This window comes from Aspergillus multicolor (assembly GCF_047715735.1).
Source record: "Aspergillus multicolor strain CBS 133.54 unplaced genomic scaffold BDW74scaffold_55, whole genome shotgun sequence".
Lineage (NCBI taxonomy): Eukaryota > Fungi > Ascomycota > Eurotiomycetes > Eurotiales > Aspergillaceae > Aspergillus > Aspergillus multicolor.
In genome coordinates this window covers 41,593-58,809 of record NW_027396006.1, presented here as the reverse complement: position 1 = coordinate 58,809, position 17,217 = coordinate 41,593, and the positions used below count along the sequence as shown (strand labels likewise).

Sequence of the window (17,217 nt, the reverse complement as noted above, 5' to 3'; positions counted from 1 at the left end):
AACAGCTCAAGCAAGAAAGCCAAGGTATACCTACCTAGTCTCTCACTCGTGCTCTGACCATCCATCTCTCTACCTACTAATGGTACTACACTTAGCCCAGCAATGTCACCATTCCTCGTAAACGGCCACTTCCCCCCAATCCCACTCACCCAAGCAAGCACAAGCACAAACACCAACCCCAACCCCATAACCACCGAAGAACGCAGCACGGCCATAGACTTCATAAACCGACACAACTTCATCTTCCAAGAATGGAACCACGCCAAAATGCTCGCGACATTTCTGCCCGACGCCGTCGTCTACCACAGCCACGGCACGGTCCGCGGACACGCCGAGTTCCAGCGGTTCTTCGAGGAGGTGTACGGGTTCTTCATCACTGGTATTGGACGCAGCGCGACGAACCATATTGTTGATCGTGATGAGAATGGGGGCGTGATTGTGCGGATCAGGAGACGCTGATTCGGTATGGATGGGGCAGCGATGAAGATCCTGAGGCGGATGTTGTTGCGGGACGGGATGTTGTGAGATCTGATGGGCTCCCGGCGGTTTGGTGGTTTGGGCAGATTGTTGATCGGCTCCGCATGACGGAGGATGGGTGGAGGGTTCATGAGAGGTACTTGGGGGCTTCGTTTAGGAATGGGAGGTTGGATTTCACGAAGGGGTGATGGGTATACATGGAAGGCCTGCGGATTGTTAAGGTTGTTTATCTACCAGACTTGTTTATTACCTAGACACTGTCAGGGTGAACATTTACATACTCAGGACACAAACTGACTAGCTGCACCTAGTATGAACAACAGTACATCATATCTTGCCCTCATACTCACAGGTGATATCCTGCTCTCCCCCAGAATCCCCAACAGCAGCACCCGAGTCAACAACAACAACATCCCCAAATCTCACCGCAATCTCCTCAAGCGAAAGCGCCTTCGTCTCCGGCCAAAAGCACGCAAAGAGCAGCGCACAGACTAGCGTAAGCGCCATCATAATCATGTAGAAGCGAAACCCAATCGTCTCAAACGCCGTGGGCGCGGCCTCCAGCAATGTCAAGGAGCCCACGAACAATCCCGCACAAGACACGGCAACCCCCTTGGCCCGTAGATGCGTCGGCCAGATCTCCGACGCAAATACGTACGTCGACGCATCCATGCAGGTCCCGTAGAATGTCAAGTGCAGGTATAGGAAGAACACGCCGGCTGAATTCCCGGCTTGGTTGGTGGTAGCTCCATACAGGGCTACCATGATTGCGGCCCCGAGAAGCGATATCGCGCAGCCGACAAGCCCCGTTGTCATTAGCCACTTGCGCCCGACGCGGTCGAGTAGGAGGGCGTTGATCATGTTGCACACTACGCCCTCTGTTACCCATCCTGCGGACAGGGCAAGGCTGGCGGATGCGCCGTGGCCCAGGGATTTGTACAGTGTCGGGCCGTAGTTGTTTATCACCATTGTGCCGGTGAGTTGGCCGGCGAGGAGGGTGGTGAAGCCGATGAGCGTGCGGCGGCGGTAGGCAGGGACGGTGAAAAGGGAGGACCAGGAGGAGGGCAGAGCACGCTCGACGGTCAGCTGCGCGGTGATCTGGTGGAACTGGCATGATGCGTCGTCGTCGTCGTTGTTGTCGTCCATACTACGACCTTGGCCAGTCCTTTTCTGGCGGTAGATGCGCACCAGCGTTGCCTTTGCCTTGTCTAGGTGTCCATTTTCAATGAGCCAACGGGGCGACTCAGGAATGGCTAGGATGCCGACACCCAGCACAAGCGGTGGGAAGCACTGCAACGCCAGGGGTGTATGCCACTGTGCGCCTGAAATGTCCACGAAGTAGAAAGCAAACCCGACCCACGCGGCCAGCGAGTAGCCGCAGAGGATAGAGACGCCATGCAGGCCGACGAGGAGGCCGCGGGCGTGTGGGGGCGCAACCTCGCTTTGCCAGAGGGGCACGAGCATGACGAGACCGCCAATACCATAGCCCGTAATGAAGCGGGCGACCAGAAACATAGCTATGTGCACGGATCCAGCCTGCAGGGCGCCGCCGATGATGGAGACGATAGTAGCAATGAGAATGGCTTTACACCGACCGGACTTGTCGGCCATTACGCCAAACGAGAGGGTGCCAACGAGGCCGCCTGCTTGGAACAGGCCGTTAATTGCGCCCTGCAATGCGGCGGAGTTGCTGGCTGTGTCGAGGCCGAAGTAAGCTAGGAAGGAGGGTTGGCCGAGGGTTGACCCTATGATGGCGGCGGAGTATCCATATGCAATACTTCCGAAAGTGGCGAATGCGATGATCTGTGCACCTTGTTAGTCAGGGACTTTGGATGGTACGCATGAATATACACACTAGGAAGTTGTAGCTTGTGATGGGCTTGCTTCCAGGTTTGATGATGGCCATGATTTGGTCTGTCACTCGAACTTGTCATGAATCTCACCTCGAAAAGTCTCAAGCTGAGGTGTATAGATGTAGGTATATCAACGATAGATAGAGATCAATCGTGGAGGATCAGCCGCTCAATCAATGAGGTTGGAGGCGATAGACGGCCGACTGGCACCCAATGGCAATGCGCATCAGCCGGATAGTGCTCACCCAGATTCCCCAAAGCCAGGCGATAGACAAGATCTGGTCTTAATCTGTTATCTTAGGTTTTGAGCTTATCTGGAGATTAAGCCTTAACAAATAGATAGGATAGTGCTGTTCCGAGAATGCGGATCAGATACGTAGAGGGCTGTTGCCATCACCACCAGGGTTGTGGGTATTGACCAGGCCATAGATCATGCGGTCCATCTGAGAAGGACGATCCTTGTTCTTCTGACGAGGGGTCCTGCGTCAGCGCATTCCAGAGCCATGGATCGCTGAATGTAGTGCTATCGATGACCCCGTTGATCTGACCCATCGCGTCCAAGTCGAACAGCCAGCCACCTTCCACGCCAGGGATACAACCGCGCTCATCGAGCGGAATGATAGGCACGTCCGGTGGGTGATCGCCAGCCTCACGCCCCGGTGTCGGCCCTGTATTTTGCTCCAAGGGGTAGGAGTCTGAAGGTATTACAGGAGCAGTGAACCGCTCTGTATGCTCCAGAGCACCCGTTGAACTGGGCAAAGCCGGCAACGGAACAGAGCATGTCTTGTTCAGTGACAGCATCACGGCCTGGGGAACCAGCCATTCGTGTGCAAGCAAACTAATGGCGCGCAGTGCTCGCCGACTCCACATCCACGCCAGGGCCATGTCTTCAAGGGCAGGAACGCATATTCGCAGATTGCGGAGGGCAGAGCGCTGGATTTCCACGTCTGCAGAGGCAGCATCCATTAGGCTGATCACGGCCGCAGTAAATGTGTTTACGACTGTAACAACGGGTGCGAATCGCTGGTATGAGTGAAAAATGAGGTTAGCATAGGCCATTTGTGGGCCAAGGGCGTGACTTACCAGGGTATAGTGATACTGGTACATGCGTAGGATGCGCGACATCGCTGCGGCGGACTTCCGGCACGCCTTGAGGTGAGGATCCGGGTGCCCTGACAAATTCCCACGCTCTCCTGACTTTGAACGGCGAATCAGCGGGCGATGGAGTTGGATCTGAAAGACGTGGAATTGAATGCTGGTGGCATGGTGAGCGATAAGAGCTTTTCATGCGTGAAGGGCATATACTGCAACTGGTATATATGAGGTAAGGCAGCCACTCGAGGGGACGAAGGCAGGAGCAGATGACTTGGGAGGCCATGATAGAATGCACTGAACGCGACGTCTGTCTCTGCAACGATCCTCTCGGCTTCCGACTGGGTGAGCTTATTGCCAGGAGCGTATCTTGACTAGTCAGTGAAGTACGGGGAGATTGAGCGGATACACCCACAGGGTCTCAAGTGGCGTAGATAGCAAGCTCAAATGATCGCAGGAGTATCGCATGGCCGAGATGGTCCGGGAGTGTGCCCCAAGTTCAGATGCATCATGTCCTGTTTTGGCAGGGGGCACCCAAGGCTCAAACTCGACGTCTTGCTCAATAGTCGGCTTGAGGCAGGTCTGGAGAGGGATTAGTCAGTGTCAGGAATAAATCACTCTTGTGTTTCTTTCGAGCCGGCGTACAATATCGGAGGGTCTGGTAGTCCCTGGTCGCCCAAGTCCGAGACAATACAGCCTAGACAGAAAACTTCAGTGACAATCAATAATACCAAGATGAAAAGGCATACTTGTCCAGCTTGTAGCACCCCCACCATGTAATTCTCCTGACTTGCGCATCCTGCTCCGTTATCTTCCCAGCAGCCACCCACTCAGAGCAGTCCAGGTTGAGACCCAGGTTATAGGCCATCCGGGTAGCCATACCCATGTACAACCACCCCAATGATTCTTTGTTCTCCGACATCCATCGAAGAGACAACAAGCTAGCTGCCTGGACAGTCGTCGTGGTCGGCGCCTCGCATTCATACATCAGCAGGATCTTGGCCTGCTCTGCAAAATGGTTGCCAGCTGAGTGCGGGTCTGCTGGGTCAGACCGGACATCGAGCCGGTCGGAAAAGCGCGAGGAGAGCGCAAAGACGGCAGACAGGAGGAGCGGCGAGCAGAATGCGCCCACGCCACCACGCTCATAGTCCCGCATAAAGGACTCCCTATGGATGATGTAAAGCCCGGGATTGTGCCATCGCCAGTAGAGGTCAAGGAGATGGTCTTGAAGTTCCCGCGGCACATGGACCGACTTGCCGAGCAGTGTGGCACTTTCAAGTCCGATGCTCTGACAGTTATCAACAGAGTGCGTAGTCTCGTTGTAGAGCGGCCCATGCAGCAGATGGTAATTGCTTTGGGCGCCGAAGTACCGCAGTCGACCGTCTTCGCCAATATTCAGCCGCCCTGCTAGACGAGTCAGCTCTTCAATGGGATCTCTTGATGGGCAGATGGATTCTCCAGTCGCTGTGGCGGGATTTGGGATCTCTTCTTCGAGCTGGGTGTTGGGCTGCCCCGTCTCCAGTCGCGTAACTGTCTGGCCTAATGCAACGAGCCGCTCCTCGAGCAGGGCAATATGTGCCTGGAGCGACTCCACGTAGCGCTTACTGGGCGGCCTGCAGATCGGACGTGTCTTAGTGGGGGTAGATGGCGGGGTACCTAGGTAGAGGAGCAAGGACTAACTTGCGCTTGTTCTCTTCATGTTTATATTCGCAAGATGTTCCTTTCTTCGTGCACGAACCACAAGCGGGCTGCGCTCCATCACACTAGGCTCTGGTCCCTCAGCATTCCGCAGAATCGTAGATTATCGGGATTGCTCAGGTAGGGGTCCGACTTACGCGTGTTCTCTTTGCCCGACATTCCTCGCAGGCGAGCGAGACTCGTTGCCGTCCACCTTGTTTCTGGGGCATCCTGTTTGACAGTCTGGCAATGGCCGGATATTATTCTTGCTTGAAATGGTCGCGGCCAGGGTTGTGGAAAGGAAAGTGAGGGAACTTGGAAGTCCTATGAGGGTCTGGAGTGTTTCGCATCCGTCACCCCTTCCCCGGTAATATGACATTGTAAATACGATATACACAGCGTACGATTGGCTGCTAGCATGTATTATGTAACAGATCTGTTATAGCTTATCGCGCCTTCCCCGCCACTGGCGCTCTAGCATTGAGCCTCCGGTCGAGCCTTCCACCGGCCCATCTCTGGCCCATGACGCAGCAGCCGGTCCCTCCGCTGGAGAAATATCTTAAAAGATTGCGACTTCGATCTGAGTTCACCATCAATGGCAATGGAGTCGTGAGCAGGTTGATCTTGGCTCTGGTTGACCGCCCCAGTCTTGATAAGCACCAGCAAGAACTCCATGACCTCGATTGACGTTTCAATGTGATTATAGGCTATGATACAATGGCTCTCGCTTTAAATTGGTGAGGTTCTTCTTTGATAAGCCTTGTCGGGATCGTTGGTGTGTCATGGCATCGCACGCGTTATCCGGATAATGCTTACCCAGCCGTATCTCAACCCCAAGAAAGATCGCTGCAGCTCCACTGAGGAGATCGCGGGGAGATAACGACAGGTGATCTGCGATAGAGATGATTCTGTTTAACTGCTCACGGTAAATGCTTACCCGAGATATCTTCACTCTCTTTGACTGACGGTATCATATAGTGTTCAGGTAGAGATGAGCGGATAGACTGCCTGAGAGCCGGAGGTACAAATACTGTCCAGATGTCTGTTGAGCATGCTCGTCCATCTTCCCTCATCTCACAATCACACTCGTCTATTGCCGTCCTCCAACCACTGACCGATCACCATGTCGATCCGCCAATGGAAAGCTGCCATCTGCCAGGCCGAGCCCTGCTGGTTCGACAAAGACGCCGCCATCACCAAGTCCATCGGCCTAGTTGACGAAGCAAAACGCAACGGCGCCTCCCTCATCGCATTCAGCGAGGTTTGGGTCCCCGGATACCCCAACTTCCTCTGGACCGGAAACTACAAGGAGAACATCCCCCTCGTGCAAAAGTACATGGCGAACAGCATCTCCGCGTACGGAGCAGAGATGCTGTCGATCCGACAAGCGGCCGCCCGCAATGCCATCTACGTAGCCTTCGGATTCAGTGAGCGCGTAGGCGCAAGCCTGTACCTTGCCCAGGTCCTTATAGGCGCCGACGGGAACATCCTGCTCCACCGCCGCAAGACGAAACCCACGCATGTCGAGCGCACCCTCTTCGGCGACGCTACTGGTGATTCACTGACAACCGTCGTCGACACACCCCTCGGCCGAATCGGCATGCTCAACTGCTGGGAGCACCTCCAGCCGCTCTTGAAATACCACACCTACGCCCAGGGCGAGCAAGTCCACGTCGCCGCATGGCCGTTCAACGGCGAGTATCAAGGCGGGCCAGAGCCATACTCCGTCACTCGCGAGGCGAACGAAGTCACGGCAAGCCGGGCCTATGCGCTCGAAGGTGGCGTCTACGTCCTCGTCACCAACCAGCCCCTTTCCGCAGGAGGCGCGAAGCTAAACAGCGAGGGTCAGGCCGGTGCGAGCAAGGGAAGCTTCATGCTGGGCGAGGGCGGCGGCGGCAGTGCGACCGTGTTTGGGCCTGATGGGCGCCAGCTTACGGAACTCACGGATCCGAAATTTGACGGCCTCATCTACTGCGACATTGACCTCGACCAAATCGATTACGCTAAGCACCTTACGGACCCGGTCGGCCATTACTCCCGTCCGGATCTGCTGCGCCTGCTTGTGGATGATCAGCCCAAGCACTATGTTGTGAGGACGAATCCTGATGCGCCTACGGGGACTACGTACCATGCGCCGGATAGTGGGAAGACGTTGCTGTCCACGCATGTGCCGCTGGAAGAGTTGCTCGTTCAGGGGGGAGTGGTTGAGTAAGGACTGACTATAAAATGGCAGCTGATAGAGAGCTTTGCGGCGAAAGTGGGCAACTCTTTGGCTAGGAGGATTGTGGTATGTATTGGCCAGGATTGCCTTCAGCGGTTGATTCCCAGGATTCTCTGTACATGAAATATCAGAAATACCATATTACCATACTTGCCAATCTATGGAGGCTCACTATAGAGGTGATTCTTCAGGATCCATTCCCAACGCACCAGAATAACTCCTTCTCGTCCATGTGGACGTTGCTGGTCTTTACTGCACACAGAACCAATACGGCACCATTCAAAACTCCAGACTTCATCCATTGGCAGCCGAGAATATTATGTGCGAAGAGGGTGTTCTGATAACTTAGTGGTCGGTCCTACCCGTCCTATCCCTAAGCCGAGGTCAAAATGACAATGCCGCAGATACATATTTTAAGTAGTATCATCCTAACATAATCCCGCTCGGCTTACTGCCTACCCCTGTCTTTTAGGGCTCGGTCAACTTATTCGCTGTTGGTAGAGCTTTAAGGTGCACCAATATACTGTTTTTAGAATGTATTGTAGGTATCTATAACAAAAGAAAGTAGAGAATGAATTCCCAACCATGATCAATCCCCTCTGCCAACCTCCACATCCACCGTCTCGGTAACCCTAATCTCCCTCGGACTCCCCTTCCCTCTTTTCGCAGCGGCATACTCCCTTCCAGTCCCATTCTCATACCCATCCCACAGAACCTCCTGACTCGGACTCCGCGCAACCCCGATATCAACCGTATTATCGTAGATCCCGCTGCCGTGGAACACGCGCGCTTGTTTTGTGCTGCTTTTGGACACGGACTCGAGTGTGATGCCGCGGGATCCTGAGGATGCGTGTGGATATGAGTTGCTCTGGTCCCTCGTTGACCGGTGTTCCTTGAGGAAGCCGAATATGGAGCGCAGGGCGGGTAAAGATAAAGCGACAATTGCGGCGCTGACTTCGGCGCAGGTCCAGGCCACCACAGGGGAGAAGTACCAGGTTGCGTCGTCTTCGTGCTCGACGGCGACGATCATGGAGATCATGCGGAGGACGGATGTTCTAGACATCACAATTGTATTAGCTAACTTTCAATGGTTGTAAACTAATTGGGATAGCGATAAAGAGGACATACACAACGGCACTACAAAACAGCTGATTAGCAACGCGCAGGAATAAAGAAGAGGTTGATAGGAAGACTCACAAGATCCCAAAACACAGAATTCCCAACAGCGCCAACTTCCTCGCCGTCTTCGCCTGCAACCCCATAACAATCTGAACCGGAAGTAACAAAATCAACGAATCGCACGCGATGGTCAACGCCCCCGTCGAAATGAACGTCACGCCGGAACCAATGCACCGTCCCTTAATACTCTGATCCCACAGCGCCGCGAGCGGGATACACTGGAACGCAATGATGAGCGTCTGCGCGACCCAGACGGCGGTCACAAATGCAAACGAGAGCCGCAGGTAGAAGATGAATTGCGGCATTGGATTGAGGCGCGCGTAGAATGTTAACCCCGAGACTCGGCATAGCCAGAGGTTGAACATATAGACCATTTGTGTTGTGACCAGCCACTTGTACATTTTCACGAGGCTTTCTGGGGCCTCGAGGAGCATGGCGCTGAGATGCCGGCCGGACCCGTGTCGCAGGATTTGTGTGCAGAGGGCCATTGTTGCCCAGCTTACTAGCTGTAGCCACGGAAGCCATGGTTAGCAATGGATATTATGAGGTGAAGTTTAAGAATCCCGAGAGACTGGTTCAGCGACGTACCTGCGCAAGCACGATGAAAAGGTCATCCCAGCCCAGCCCGCGAATGAGGACTCTGCGCGCGTACAGCCGCACAATCACGACCATAGCCGATATCGCGGTGACGACCCAGATCCCGATTAGGGCGGGCCGGCTGCGGTCTTCTGCCAGGTAGGCAGGCGTGAGTTCTGAAGACATGGCATGGGTTCCAATGGGCTTGACTGATGTTCGAGCGGGAGGATCGGTCAGGAGGTGAGGCGTTCTGAGCGGCGCAAGAGGGAGGATATGATAAGTGCAAGTCCTGCGCTGTGTCAACTATAATAATAGAATCCAACACGAATTGATCCATCTGCCCCGTTTATTGATTCTCAATGTCATCCCGCTTTGAGCTCCGCCCCTTGCATTGACTCGTCAGACCACACTTGCTTATGAGAGTGGGACTGGCTATGCAGGTTGGCCGTTGAATTACCTCTCTGGGTTAAGAACATTGGACTGAAGCTGTAGGAGACTAAGAATGCGATGGATACCTCGGTCTGGGCGCAAGGTACCTTTCATATGTTGTCCTTTGCATCAAGGCACAGTGGCAGCACTGGGGCACGCCAAGTAGTAAAACCGGGGCAAACGAAGGAAACGAGGGCTTCGGGTCGGGCTTTACATTGCTCTATTGGGTTCTCCCCCTTGCAATAGTAACAGGCTAGCAATAAACATCCCTGCTCAAAAACGTCTGCAGTTCTCACCCATGCAATGTTCCCCATAGAAACGTGGGAATAATCAAAGCCACGCGGTCGTACGTTGTTCTACCATAATCCCTGCTCACCGGCTGCTCCGGAGAAGCCTGGACAGGGGCGGAGCCAGCACCTCGCTCCGTTAGGAAAGAGCCCAGTATAGATCCCTGTCAAAGCGCGCAGTAGCCTGGAGATAGCGGCTGGCCCAGGCGCGGTCTCGACCGGTGGGACCAGTGCCCACACCGGCTTTAACCGTATCAAGCGGGCGCCGAGAGATGGTCTGTCTGGCTTTTCTTTCATCCAAACGGCTGGGAACTACGAAGAAAGCTTAAGGATTAACCAAGCACGTATCTCGGTTACAAGCGAGATCTCAGATGCAATTGTGCCCAATAATCTCCAGGCATCTTCCTGTTGGATTTACCTGTCAACTTCTGACTGTCAAACCCCGAGAAGCCCCTCGCTAAGCGGGCTATGGCCCACGCCGTTAAGTGTCAGTGTGCGGGGGCCCCACTCAGTCTCGGCCGATCAGTCCTGGCCCGTTTCAATTTGAGACCTCCACGCGCCGAAATGCAACGCTGCCACTCACGAGGTTGACCATATGGGCTGTGGACGGGATGCGGAAGTACGGACGCACGGCGCACGCACGTTGCAGAGGGAGAGCAGTCACTCCACGCGGGAGGGGCCGCTGTCATGCTGTCCTGCGGTAACTGGCAGTTGACATATCTCCTGCCTGGTTACCCACCCAGTCCAGTCGACTCGTCATTTTACATATCCTCTGCTTGTGTTTCGTTCTTCCATTTGTTTTGCAGGCAGAAATTCGGGTGTCACTGCAGGCAGACACGTCACGATGAGTTCGTCGGCGAAGATGATGGATCTCTATCCGTCTGATATGTATCATGTCGGATCGTTCCTCCAGCTGCATCGGCTTGCGCTGTTTGTCATCGCTGCTGTTGCGGTGCGTGTGTTTTATCGGAGGTACTGCTCGCCTATTCGTGATGTCCCTGGGCCGTTCTGGGCTTCGTTTGGGAGTCTCTGGAAGGTGTACCATGTTATCAAGGGACATACAGAGCAAAAGATTATTGATCTGCACAAGGAACATGGTATGCCACTGCATTATACTGACGAAGAACATGTCTAACTGTACAAGGCGACTTTGTCCGCATCTCAGAGAACGAAGTCAGCATTGCGCACCCCGATGCCGTCAAGCAGCTTCTTCACTCGAATCTGGTCAAGGTACGAAACAACTTCTCCCTGGGTCGACATAAGAACAGGCATCAGCGCTAATACATCACGGTTAACAGGGCGACTTCTACTCCGTCTTCTCACTCCCAGACTACCGCTACGTAAACCAAATGTCCGAACTCGACCCAACGCGACACATCCACAAAACGCGCAACCTCTCGGCTGGATTCTCGCTATCCAACATCACAAAGACAGAACCCTACATCGACAAATGCCTGACCATCCTGAGCGCCCAGCTCGACAAGCTCGCTTCCTCCGGAGCCCCCGTCCACTTCGAAGACTGGTTCAGCTTCTACGCCTTCGACGTGCTCGGCGAAGTCACATTCTCCAAATCCTTCGGGTTCCTGCAAGAAGGCACTGACATCCGACACGCGATCGCGAATACCGCGTCCCTGGTCTACTACATCAGCGTTATCGGGAACTACGTCTGGTTCCATAACCTCACCCTTGGCAACCCGCTTGTTAGCCGGCTGGGTCTGCAACCAAACAGCCATATCTTCGATACCTGCCTGATGGCCATTGAGTCCCGCAAGAATAACCCCGAGGTTAGGCATGACATGATGCAGCGCTGGCTGGATATGCGCGCGGAGCATCCGGAGCGTATGGCCGAGGAGGATATCTTTGGCGCGGCGGTTGCGAATATCGGGGCTGGCGCGGAGCCTGCTAGTGCGACGGCGCAGGCGGTGATTTACTATCTGCTCAAGAACCCAAAGTTCATGGCGCTCGCGAAGGCGGAGATTGATGCTGCGCAGGCGAGGGGGGAGCTCTCGGATGTTATTCAGTACAATGAGGCGGCGAAGTTGCCGTTTTTGCAGGCTTGCGTGAGTCATCTGTCCAAAATAATACCTTCTTCTTCGCTCATGGAATAATTTATGGAAATGCTGACACTGTTTGCTCGGCTAGTTGAAAGAAGCATACCGATTCCACCCCGGCGTCTGCCACAACCTGCCTCGCATCTCGCCAAAGGGTGGCATGACTGTTGGGGGACGATACTTCCCCGAAGGCGTAAGTTTCCATATACAAACACTTTACGACCCCTACCTTGGGACGAGACTAACAGGCATGCGCACTAGGTTATCCTAAGCGTACACCCCTGGGTAATCCACCGCAACGCGGACATCTTCGGTGCCGACTGCAACAGCTACAACCCCACGCGCTGGCTAAACGGCGACACCAAGAAGATGGACTACTTTATGATCCACGTGCGTCTTGCTTTCCCTCCCCATTATACCAAATTCACAATCAACTTACTAACAATTGATCCATGTACAGTGGGGCGCAGGCTACAACCAATGCCCCGGCCGCAACCTCGCGCAGTTCGAGCTGTCAAAGGTCCTTGCGACTGTCCTCCGCGACTACGACATCGAGCTCATCGACCCCAAGGCTGAGTGGCGCTTTGAAAACCGGTTCCTGGCCGTGCCGTATGGGTGGCCGTGTCGGATTCGGAGGAGAGAGCAAAGGGTGGCTGTCTAGAGACCTACTTCCATATTATACCAGATCTCATAACACTATTTCTTAATGTACAAAGTCAGGTACGTCTTGGACACAAGGTCCTGCAGTAAATAACTCGCAAAGCTCAACACCCCTGTCCGTGCCTCGGCGTGTGCCTCGGGCCGCTAACCTTAATCGGTGATCAGCCCGAATCCCGCCCCGCTGGTAGTCTCTCATTGGCTGCTAGCAACAGCGCGCGTCGGACGGGATCTCCGGGCCGATTCCTGCATTGCATTTACAGCCATATGCAGTCGGGATCGGACTTTTGTATGCTTCGAGATACAATTGTAGAGATACCGCATCAACAACTTCATTGGATGTTATATACTAACAAGAAGTCTAGCCCTATCTCTATCCATCACGATTAAGAGAGGAGAATAGAAAAAGGTGTTGATAGGGTATTCGTCTCAGCTTATTTGCGTTTCCTGGTCTCTGCTTTTCCCCGGCCCTTGAGAAGAACAGGCCAATTGATGGTTAAAAAACAAAAACATACAACAGCTGGGATTCGCATGTGGTCACCCACCATACTACTAACCAGCCGGCGTGTGGCTTAAGTACGGCTGAGCGGACGGGAAGCCCTGTTCTCCACACCCTGTGGTCGTATGTACTTACTCTTTTCCTTTCAAGCTTTATATTGGCAAAGCCGAGGCAAGAACCGGTAGAGCATCGAGTCTTGCTAATACTCAGGAGCCGCTTTGAGGAATTAATCATGAAGGATTACCGGGTTCGCCAAACGGTATGGTATATTTGACTAGGACATTGCAGCTAGCGGTCCGGCTATAGGTGGATACTGTATGGTAACTAATCCTCATGCGCAAACGATATGCCCCATACTCACATTTCTATAAATCCATTACTGGCGTCTGGGTGGCACTTAGTTTAGGGTTAGCCCAAGGGTATACGGTATATGTATTTTACCTCAAGTCATAAGCGTTGCTCATGAATGATTGTGTGATATACGGAGATCGCAGACTAGGTCCTGTATCAAACCATACGGCCTGTCAAATTTCAGGCTAAGAAGGTCCGTTTTTTTTTTAATGCCTCATGACATTGAACATTTAAACCGTAAGGCACAGCTACCACACCTTCCACAGTCCCACATATATATCTAACATCTTATCTGGCTCGTCCAAGCACCGCGCAGATTCAGGTCCCAAATATAGCTCCCTCTTGTTCGTGGGCCCGATTCCCAAATCCAAGCAACAAGGACAGGAAGACTACCGTAGGTATGAAAAGCAATATCTTGTTATAAAAATAAAGAGGGATGCGGATTGACTTTCCAGCGTTGTATATTGTACTCGGTGAAGCGCATGGTCTAAAACTGAGCACTATGTAGCCTCTTTACCTAGATGTAGGAGCGCACCAATTGGTAGCATTTTGCTGGGATGGGCTGCGGTTACATGATCATAGTATGCTACAAGTGTAAAGTGAATACTGCCCACACGTGCCGAAACGGGAAGATCGGGGTCAGTTGGGTCGATACGCAGTTTAATGAGAAGGCCCCTTACTGCCATGGTCTGATGGGCAGTCCTCAAATAGCTCGGAGCCATCAGACAGCAGCAGGTTGATCGGACGCGGGATATGCTCTGCATTTCCTGGGTCTTGTTTTGACTCTACTCTCTACTCTCCTAGCAGCTTGCTTTAGCGGAATGTCAGGTATATGCGAGCTGCAGTATGTAATTAGTAGGTAGGCCCCATGTCAACTGTTGCGCTTGTCTTGGAAGCCGGACTTGTTCGGATGCGCTGGGTGAATGCCGGGTTTACGTCTACCATAGTCCACGCTGTCGATTGATTTACTGTTTCCACAAGGGCATTCGTTTACTACATGACTAACTACTATCCAGAATCCAGCAAAGCACTCTTCCTGTAAATCATACGACTGGAAAAGCCATAGCTGTCTACCTATCACATCATGGCTATGGTGCCAGCTAGAGATAAAAAAATTGGAACATTCTCCGCACAAGCTAACAGAGATTGACCTTCACGACCTAGCCATCTTTGAGCCCCAGACTGGATTTCCACCATGGGACTGAATAGCCCGATCCCTCCATGCTGTGCAAGACCTGCCAGACCAACTTCTTTTGATCTGCCGTCAGGTCAAGCTTTCCTGAAGTGGCGTTGGAAACCAACTCCAGGGCTAGGCTGTCAATAGCCTGCCACTTGAGACTTTGGTTCTGGGTGGGCAATGCAAAAGCGACTTCTTGGATGGCAAGGATCAAAACGTCCGTCTTCCTGGCATACGGGACCGACTTCTCCTCCATTATGTCCGAAATGGCTGGCATGCCGCCGTCAATATGCGAAGCCTAAAAACGACCCTCACGTCAATGCAAGAAACATTCCAGTAACCATGAATAGGAATTCACATATCCAGCCCTTTGAAGATCACTCTGTTCGCACCGTACACCCAACGGTCCTACCAGCCGCCATTCTTCGTCGCAGGTGTTTGTCCGGCACCCCGGCAGTTTCTGCAGCTCGTCATAAACATTCTCTCGCCATTTCATAGCCAAGCGACTTATGGATTGTTCCAAACTATACGGGCTATTGCAGAAGACAGGTCCGATGGGGGGGGAACAGGAATATGAAGCAACGCGTGTATTTCCTAGTCATAGAGGAGGTGTCAAGGTCATTCAAGCAATCATAGGACACAAAAACTGAGTGGAAGGGGTGGAGGGACGCACATCCATGCCCGAAGACACGCCTATGACTGACTTGTTGATCGGTGTGGATCTAAATACCGTAGCTCTAGCATTTTCCAAAGGCCGTAGGCGGGAGAGGACTTGCATCACTGCCCATATGCTGGACTGCGGCTGTGGATCGTTCATGGCAGGAGTCATATTTTTGACAACCGGAGACAGGAAATCGGTGATGGTCGGTTTGCGTAAGTGGTGGAATGTATCAGCGACGCGAGACGGTGGAGGAGGATGGATTCTGGTTAGGAATGGCAGGGAAACGGAGAAGACGACAGAAAAATTAAATATCGCGCTTACTAAAAAGCGCTCACAGTTGCAGCATTAGAGAAAGAAATAGACGAACAATTCATATACAACGAAATCACAATGGTGGATGGATCCTTCTGCTACTCCTTCGGGTACTGCGCATTGTGTACCAAGCTATGTTCGTGAGCAAACACTCTACCCAACCAGAAGCAACAGCCTCATTTGCAGTGAGGCCCCGGTGCTTTATCAGACTACGTGCTACAGCGTGAGCTAATACTTCCTAAGCAAGTAGTAGATTTTTGTGAATGGTGATAAGAACCATCCGTCATCCATGGATCTGATTCACGGTCCAGTACCATAAGTACAAGAGACCGGCAAATGAAACAGGGAAACAACTAATGATAAGTAGACAGATAGAGTCATTCGCTATGGAATTTTATAGATAGAATCACAACAAATCAGCGAAACCAACAACCATACCCACCTCTCTCTTCCGCAGGGCACCTCCCCTATGGTACCTAGCTATGCAGCCGAAGTTCATCAATCTGAGGAATTTCATCCGCAAGGATCTCGCCACTCGCAATCAGCCGCCGACGAAGGTCACACAGCTTAGGCAACGGGGCCTGCGACCGAACATGCCGCAGGAAGAAGTCCTCCGCAGCATCCCACAGCTCCTTGAAATCCGGCCTCAGCGGGCGATTCAGCCGGGCGTGGATACAACTCTTGACCAGCTCTTCCCACATCCCACGCCAGACGAACTCACGGCCCTGGATAGAGCCGTAGTCCCGACAAAGGAGCATGATCAGGACCTCGCAGAACGAGGCCGGGTTCAGGATCCGCACGGGGCCCAGGTGGGTCCAGCTCCAGCCCTGGCGTGCGGCAGCAGGGAGCCTGGGGTCATTCGCGAGCCAGACCAGAGCAGGATCATTATTGCGCGGGTCGTCCTCCAGCACGGGGATCCAGCGGAGCAGGCTGCTCTTCTTGTAGAGCTTCAGCACGTCGCAGCCTTCGTAGTGGAAGTCGAGGTGGATGTGGGTTGCTGGGGGGAGGTGGTGTTTATTCGGGCGGTGCGTTCTGAACAGCTCGGCGGGGCTGTTGAGGTCCGGGGATGGGTGGCGGATGTCGTGGAGTTCCTTGCAGACTTGGTCGGTGCAGAGGTGGAACCCTGCGTCGGCGAGAGGCTCCCGGGCTGCAATGAGGTCTCTATCGCGGACGATGAATTCGACTTCCTAGAGAGCTTGTTAGAGAGTCGGGGCACGTGTATACCTAGGGTGTTGTACTTACTGCAAAGTTGCAGTCGTGCGCAAGGAGGGCGACGGTGAGCCAACCGAAAGAGACATAGTCAATGCCGGCAGTCTCCAGGACATCTGCTGCTTCGGCAGCTGGTTGGGCCGCGAGACGCGAAGAGTGCGCCATATTGTCTTGTGCTGGGAGAAATTCTAGTATGTGTTGATGGAAGGAGAAAACGGTCTGCTGGGTATGGTAGAAACGGACTGGTGGTGTGCAGTGGAATGGTTCTCTGTTCGAGTGTCAGTATCGGGCCATGATTGTTGCTTATATAGCCGGATCTGTACTTGACATGCTCTTGATTCTCTGGTTGTGGTTCTTTCTCTCCGCGGAACAGCGTTGTTGACATTTACTCCAATAATAATGCGGCCACGCTTTGTGACCTTGCATTATCAATGCTTATAATCATGTTGTGGTTGTGTCGAGAAACCCCATCTGCCTGGTTTCGCCCTAAGCATAATGCCATTGGGGAG

At 53.2% G+C, this 17,217-nt stretch overlaps 7 protein-coding genes across 7 annotated transcripts; 3 read left to right on the top strand and 4 right to left on the bottom strand.

The window, feature by feature from the left end:
• Nucleotides 1–102: 102 nt before the first annotated feature.
• On the top strand, nucleotides 103–665 carry BDW74DRAFT_189546 (uncharacterized protein; the record flags this gene model as incomplete). Its single annotated transcript, XM_073731999.1, has 2 exons — nucleotides 103–408; nucleotides 450–665. 2 exons carry the CDS (start codon nucleotides 103–105, stop codon nucleotides 663–665), a joined length of 522 nt encoding a protein of 173 aa, XP_073577801.1.
• Nucleotides 666–758: 93 nt separating this feature from the next.
• BDW74DRAFT_189545 (uncharacterized protein) lies at nucleotides 759–2,383 on the bottom strand (the record flags this gene model as incomplete). Its single annotated transcript, XM_073731998.1, has 3 exons — nucleotides 759–784; nucleotides 828–2,280; nucleotides 2,333–2,383. The coding sequence occupies 3 exons, from the start codon at nucleotides 2,381–2,383 to the stop codon at nucleotides 759–761; spliced, it is 1,530 nt and encodes a 509-aa protein (XP_073577800.1).
• Nucleotides 2,384–2,723: 340 nt separating this feature from the next.
• On the bottom strand, nucleotides 2,724–5,329 carry BDW74DRAFT_184075 (transcription factor domain-containing protein; the record flags this gene model as incomplete). Its single annotated transcript, XM_073730702.1, has 8 exons — nucleotides 2,724–3,353; nucleotides 3,414–3,585; nucleotides 3,636–3,791; nucleotides 3,838–4,004; nucleotides 4,068–4,119; nucleotides 4,172–5,035; nucleotides 5,103–5,185; nucleotides 5,258–5,329. 8 exons carry the CDS (start codon nucleotides 5,327–5,329, stop codon nucleotides 2,724–2,726), a joined length of 2,196 nt encoding a protein of 731 aa, XP_073577799.1.
• An 893-nt stretch (nucleotides 5,330–6,222) lies between these two features.
• BDW74DRAFT_189544 (carbon-nitrogen hydrolase family protein) lies at nucleotides 6,223–7,311 on the top strand (the record flags this gene model as incomplete). The annotated part of the gene is made up of 1 exon (XM_073731997.1): nucleotides 6,223–7,311. One exon carries the CDS (start codon nucleotides 6,223–6,225, stop codon nucleotides 7,309–7,311), a length of 1,089 nt encoding a protein of 362 aa, XP_073577798.1.
• A 598-nt stretch (nucleotides 7,312–7,909) lies between these two features.
• Nucleotides 7,910–9,526, bottom strand: BDW74DRAFT_189542 (uncharacterized protein; the record flags this gene model as incomplete). Its single annotated transcript, XM_073731996.1, has 4 exons — nucleotides 9,088–9,526; nucleotides 8,625–9,005; nucleotides 8,518–8,588; nucleotides 7,910–8,375 (listed from the first exon to the last, which is right to left on the bottom strand). Exons 1-4 carry the CDS (start codon nucleotides 9,259–9,261, stop codon nucleotides 7,910–7,912), a joined length of 1,092 nt encoding a protein of 363 aa, XP_073577797.1. The 5' UTR covers nucleotides 9,262–9,526.
• Nucleotides 9,527–10,653: 1,127 nt separating this feature from the next.
• On the top strand, nucleotides 10,654–12,503 carry BDW74DRAFT_184072 (cytochrome P450; the record flags this gene model as incomplete). Its single annotated transcript, XM_073730701.1, has 6 exons — nucleotides 10,654–10,888; nucleotides 10,936–11,021; nucleotides 11,090–11,851; nucleotides 11,934–12,035; nucleotides 12,104–12,232; nucleotides 12,303–12,503. 6 exons carry the CDS (start codon nucleotides 10,654–10,656, stop codon nucleotides 12,501–12,503), a joined length of 1,515 nt encoding a protein of 504 aa, XP_073577796.1.
• A 3,472-nt stretch (nucleotides 12,504–15,975) lies between these two features.
• BDW74DRAFT_184071 (uncharacterized protein) lies at nucleotides 15,976–16,873 on the bottom strand (the record flags this gene model as incomplete). Its single annotated transcript, XM_073730700.1, has 2 exons — nucleotides 15,976–16,686; nucleotides 16,742–16,873. 2 exons carry the CDS (start codon nucleotides 16,871–16,873, stop codon nucleotides 15,976–15,978), a joined length of 843 nt encoding a protein of 280 aa, XP_073577795.1.
• Between the last annotated feature and the right edge of the window lie 344 nt (nucleotides 16,874–17,217).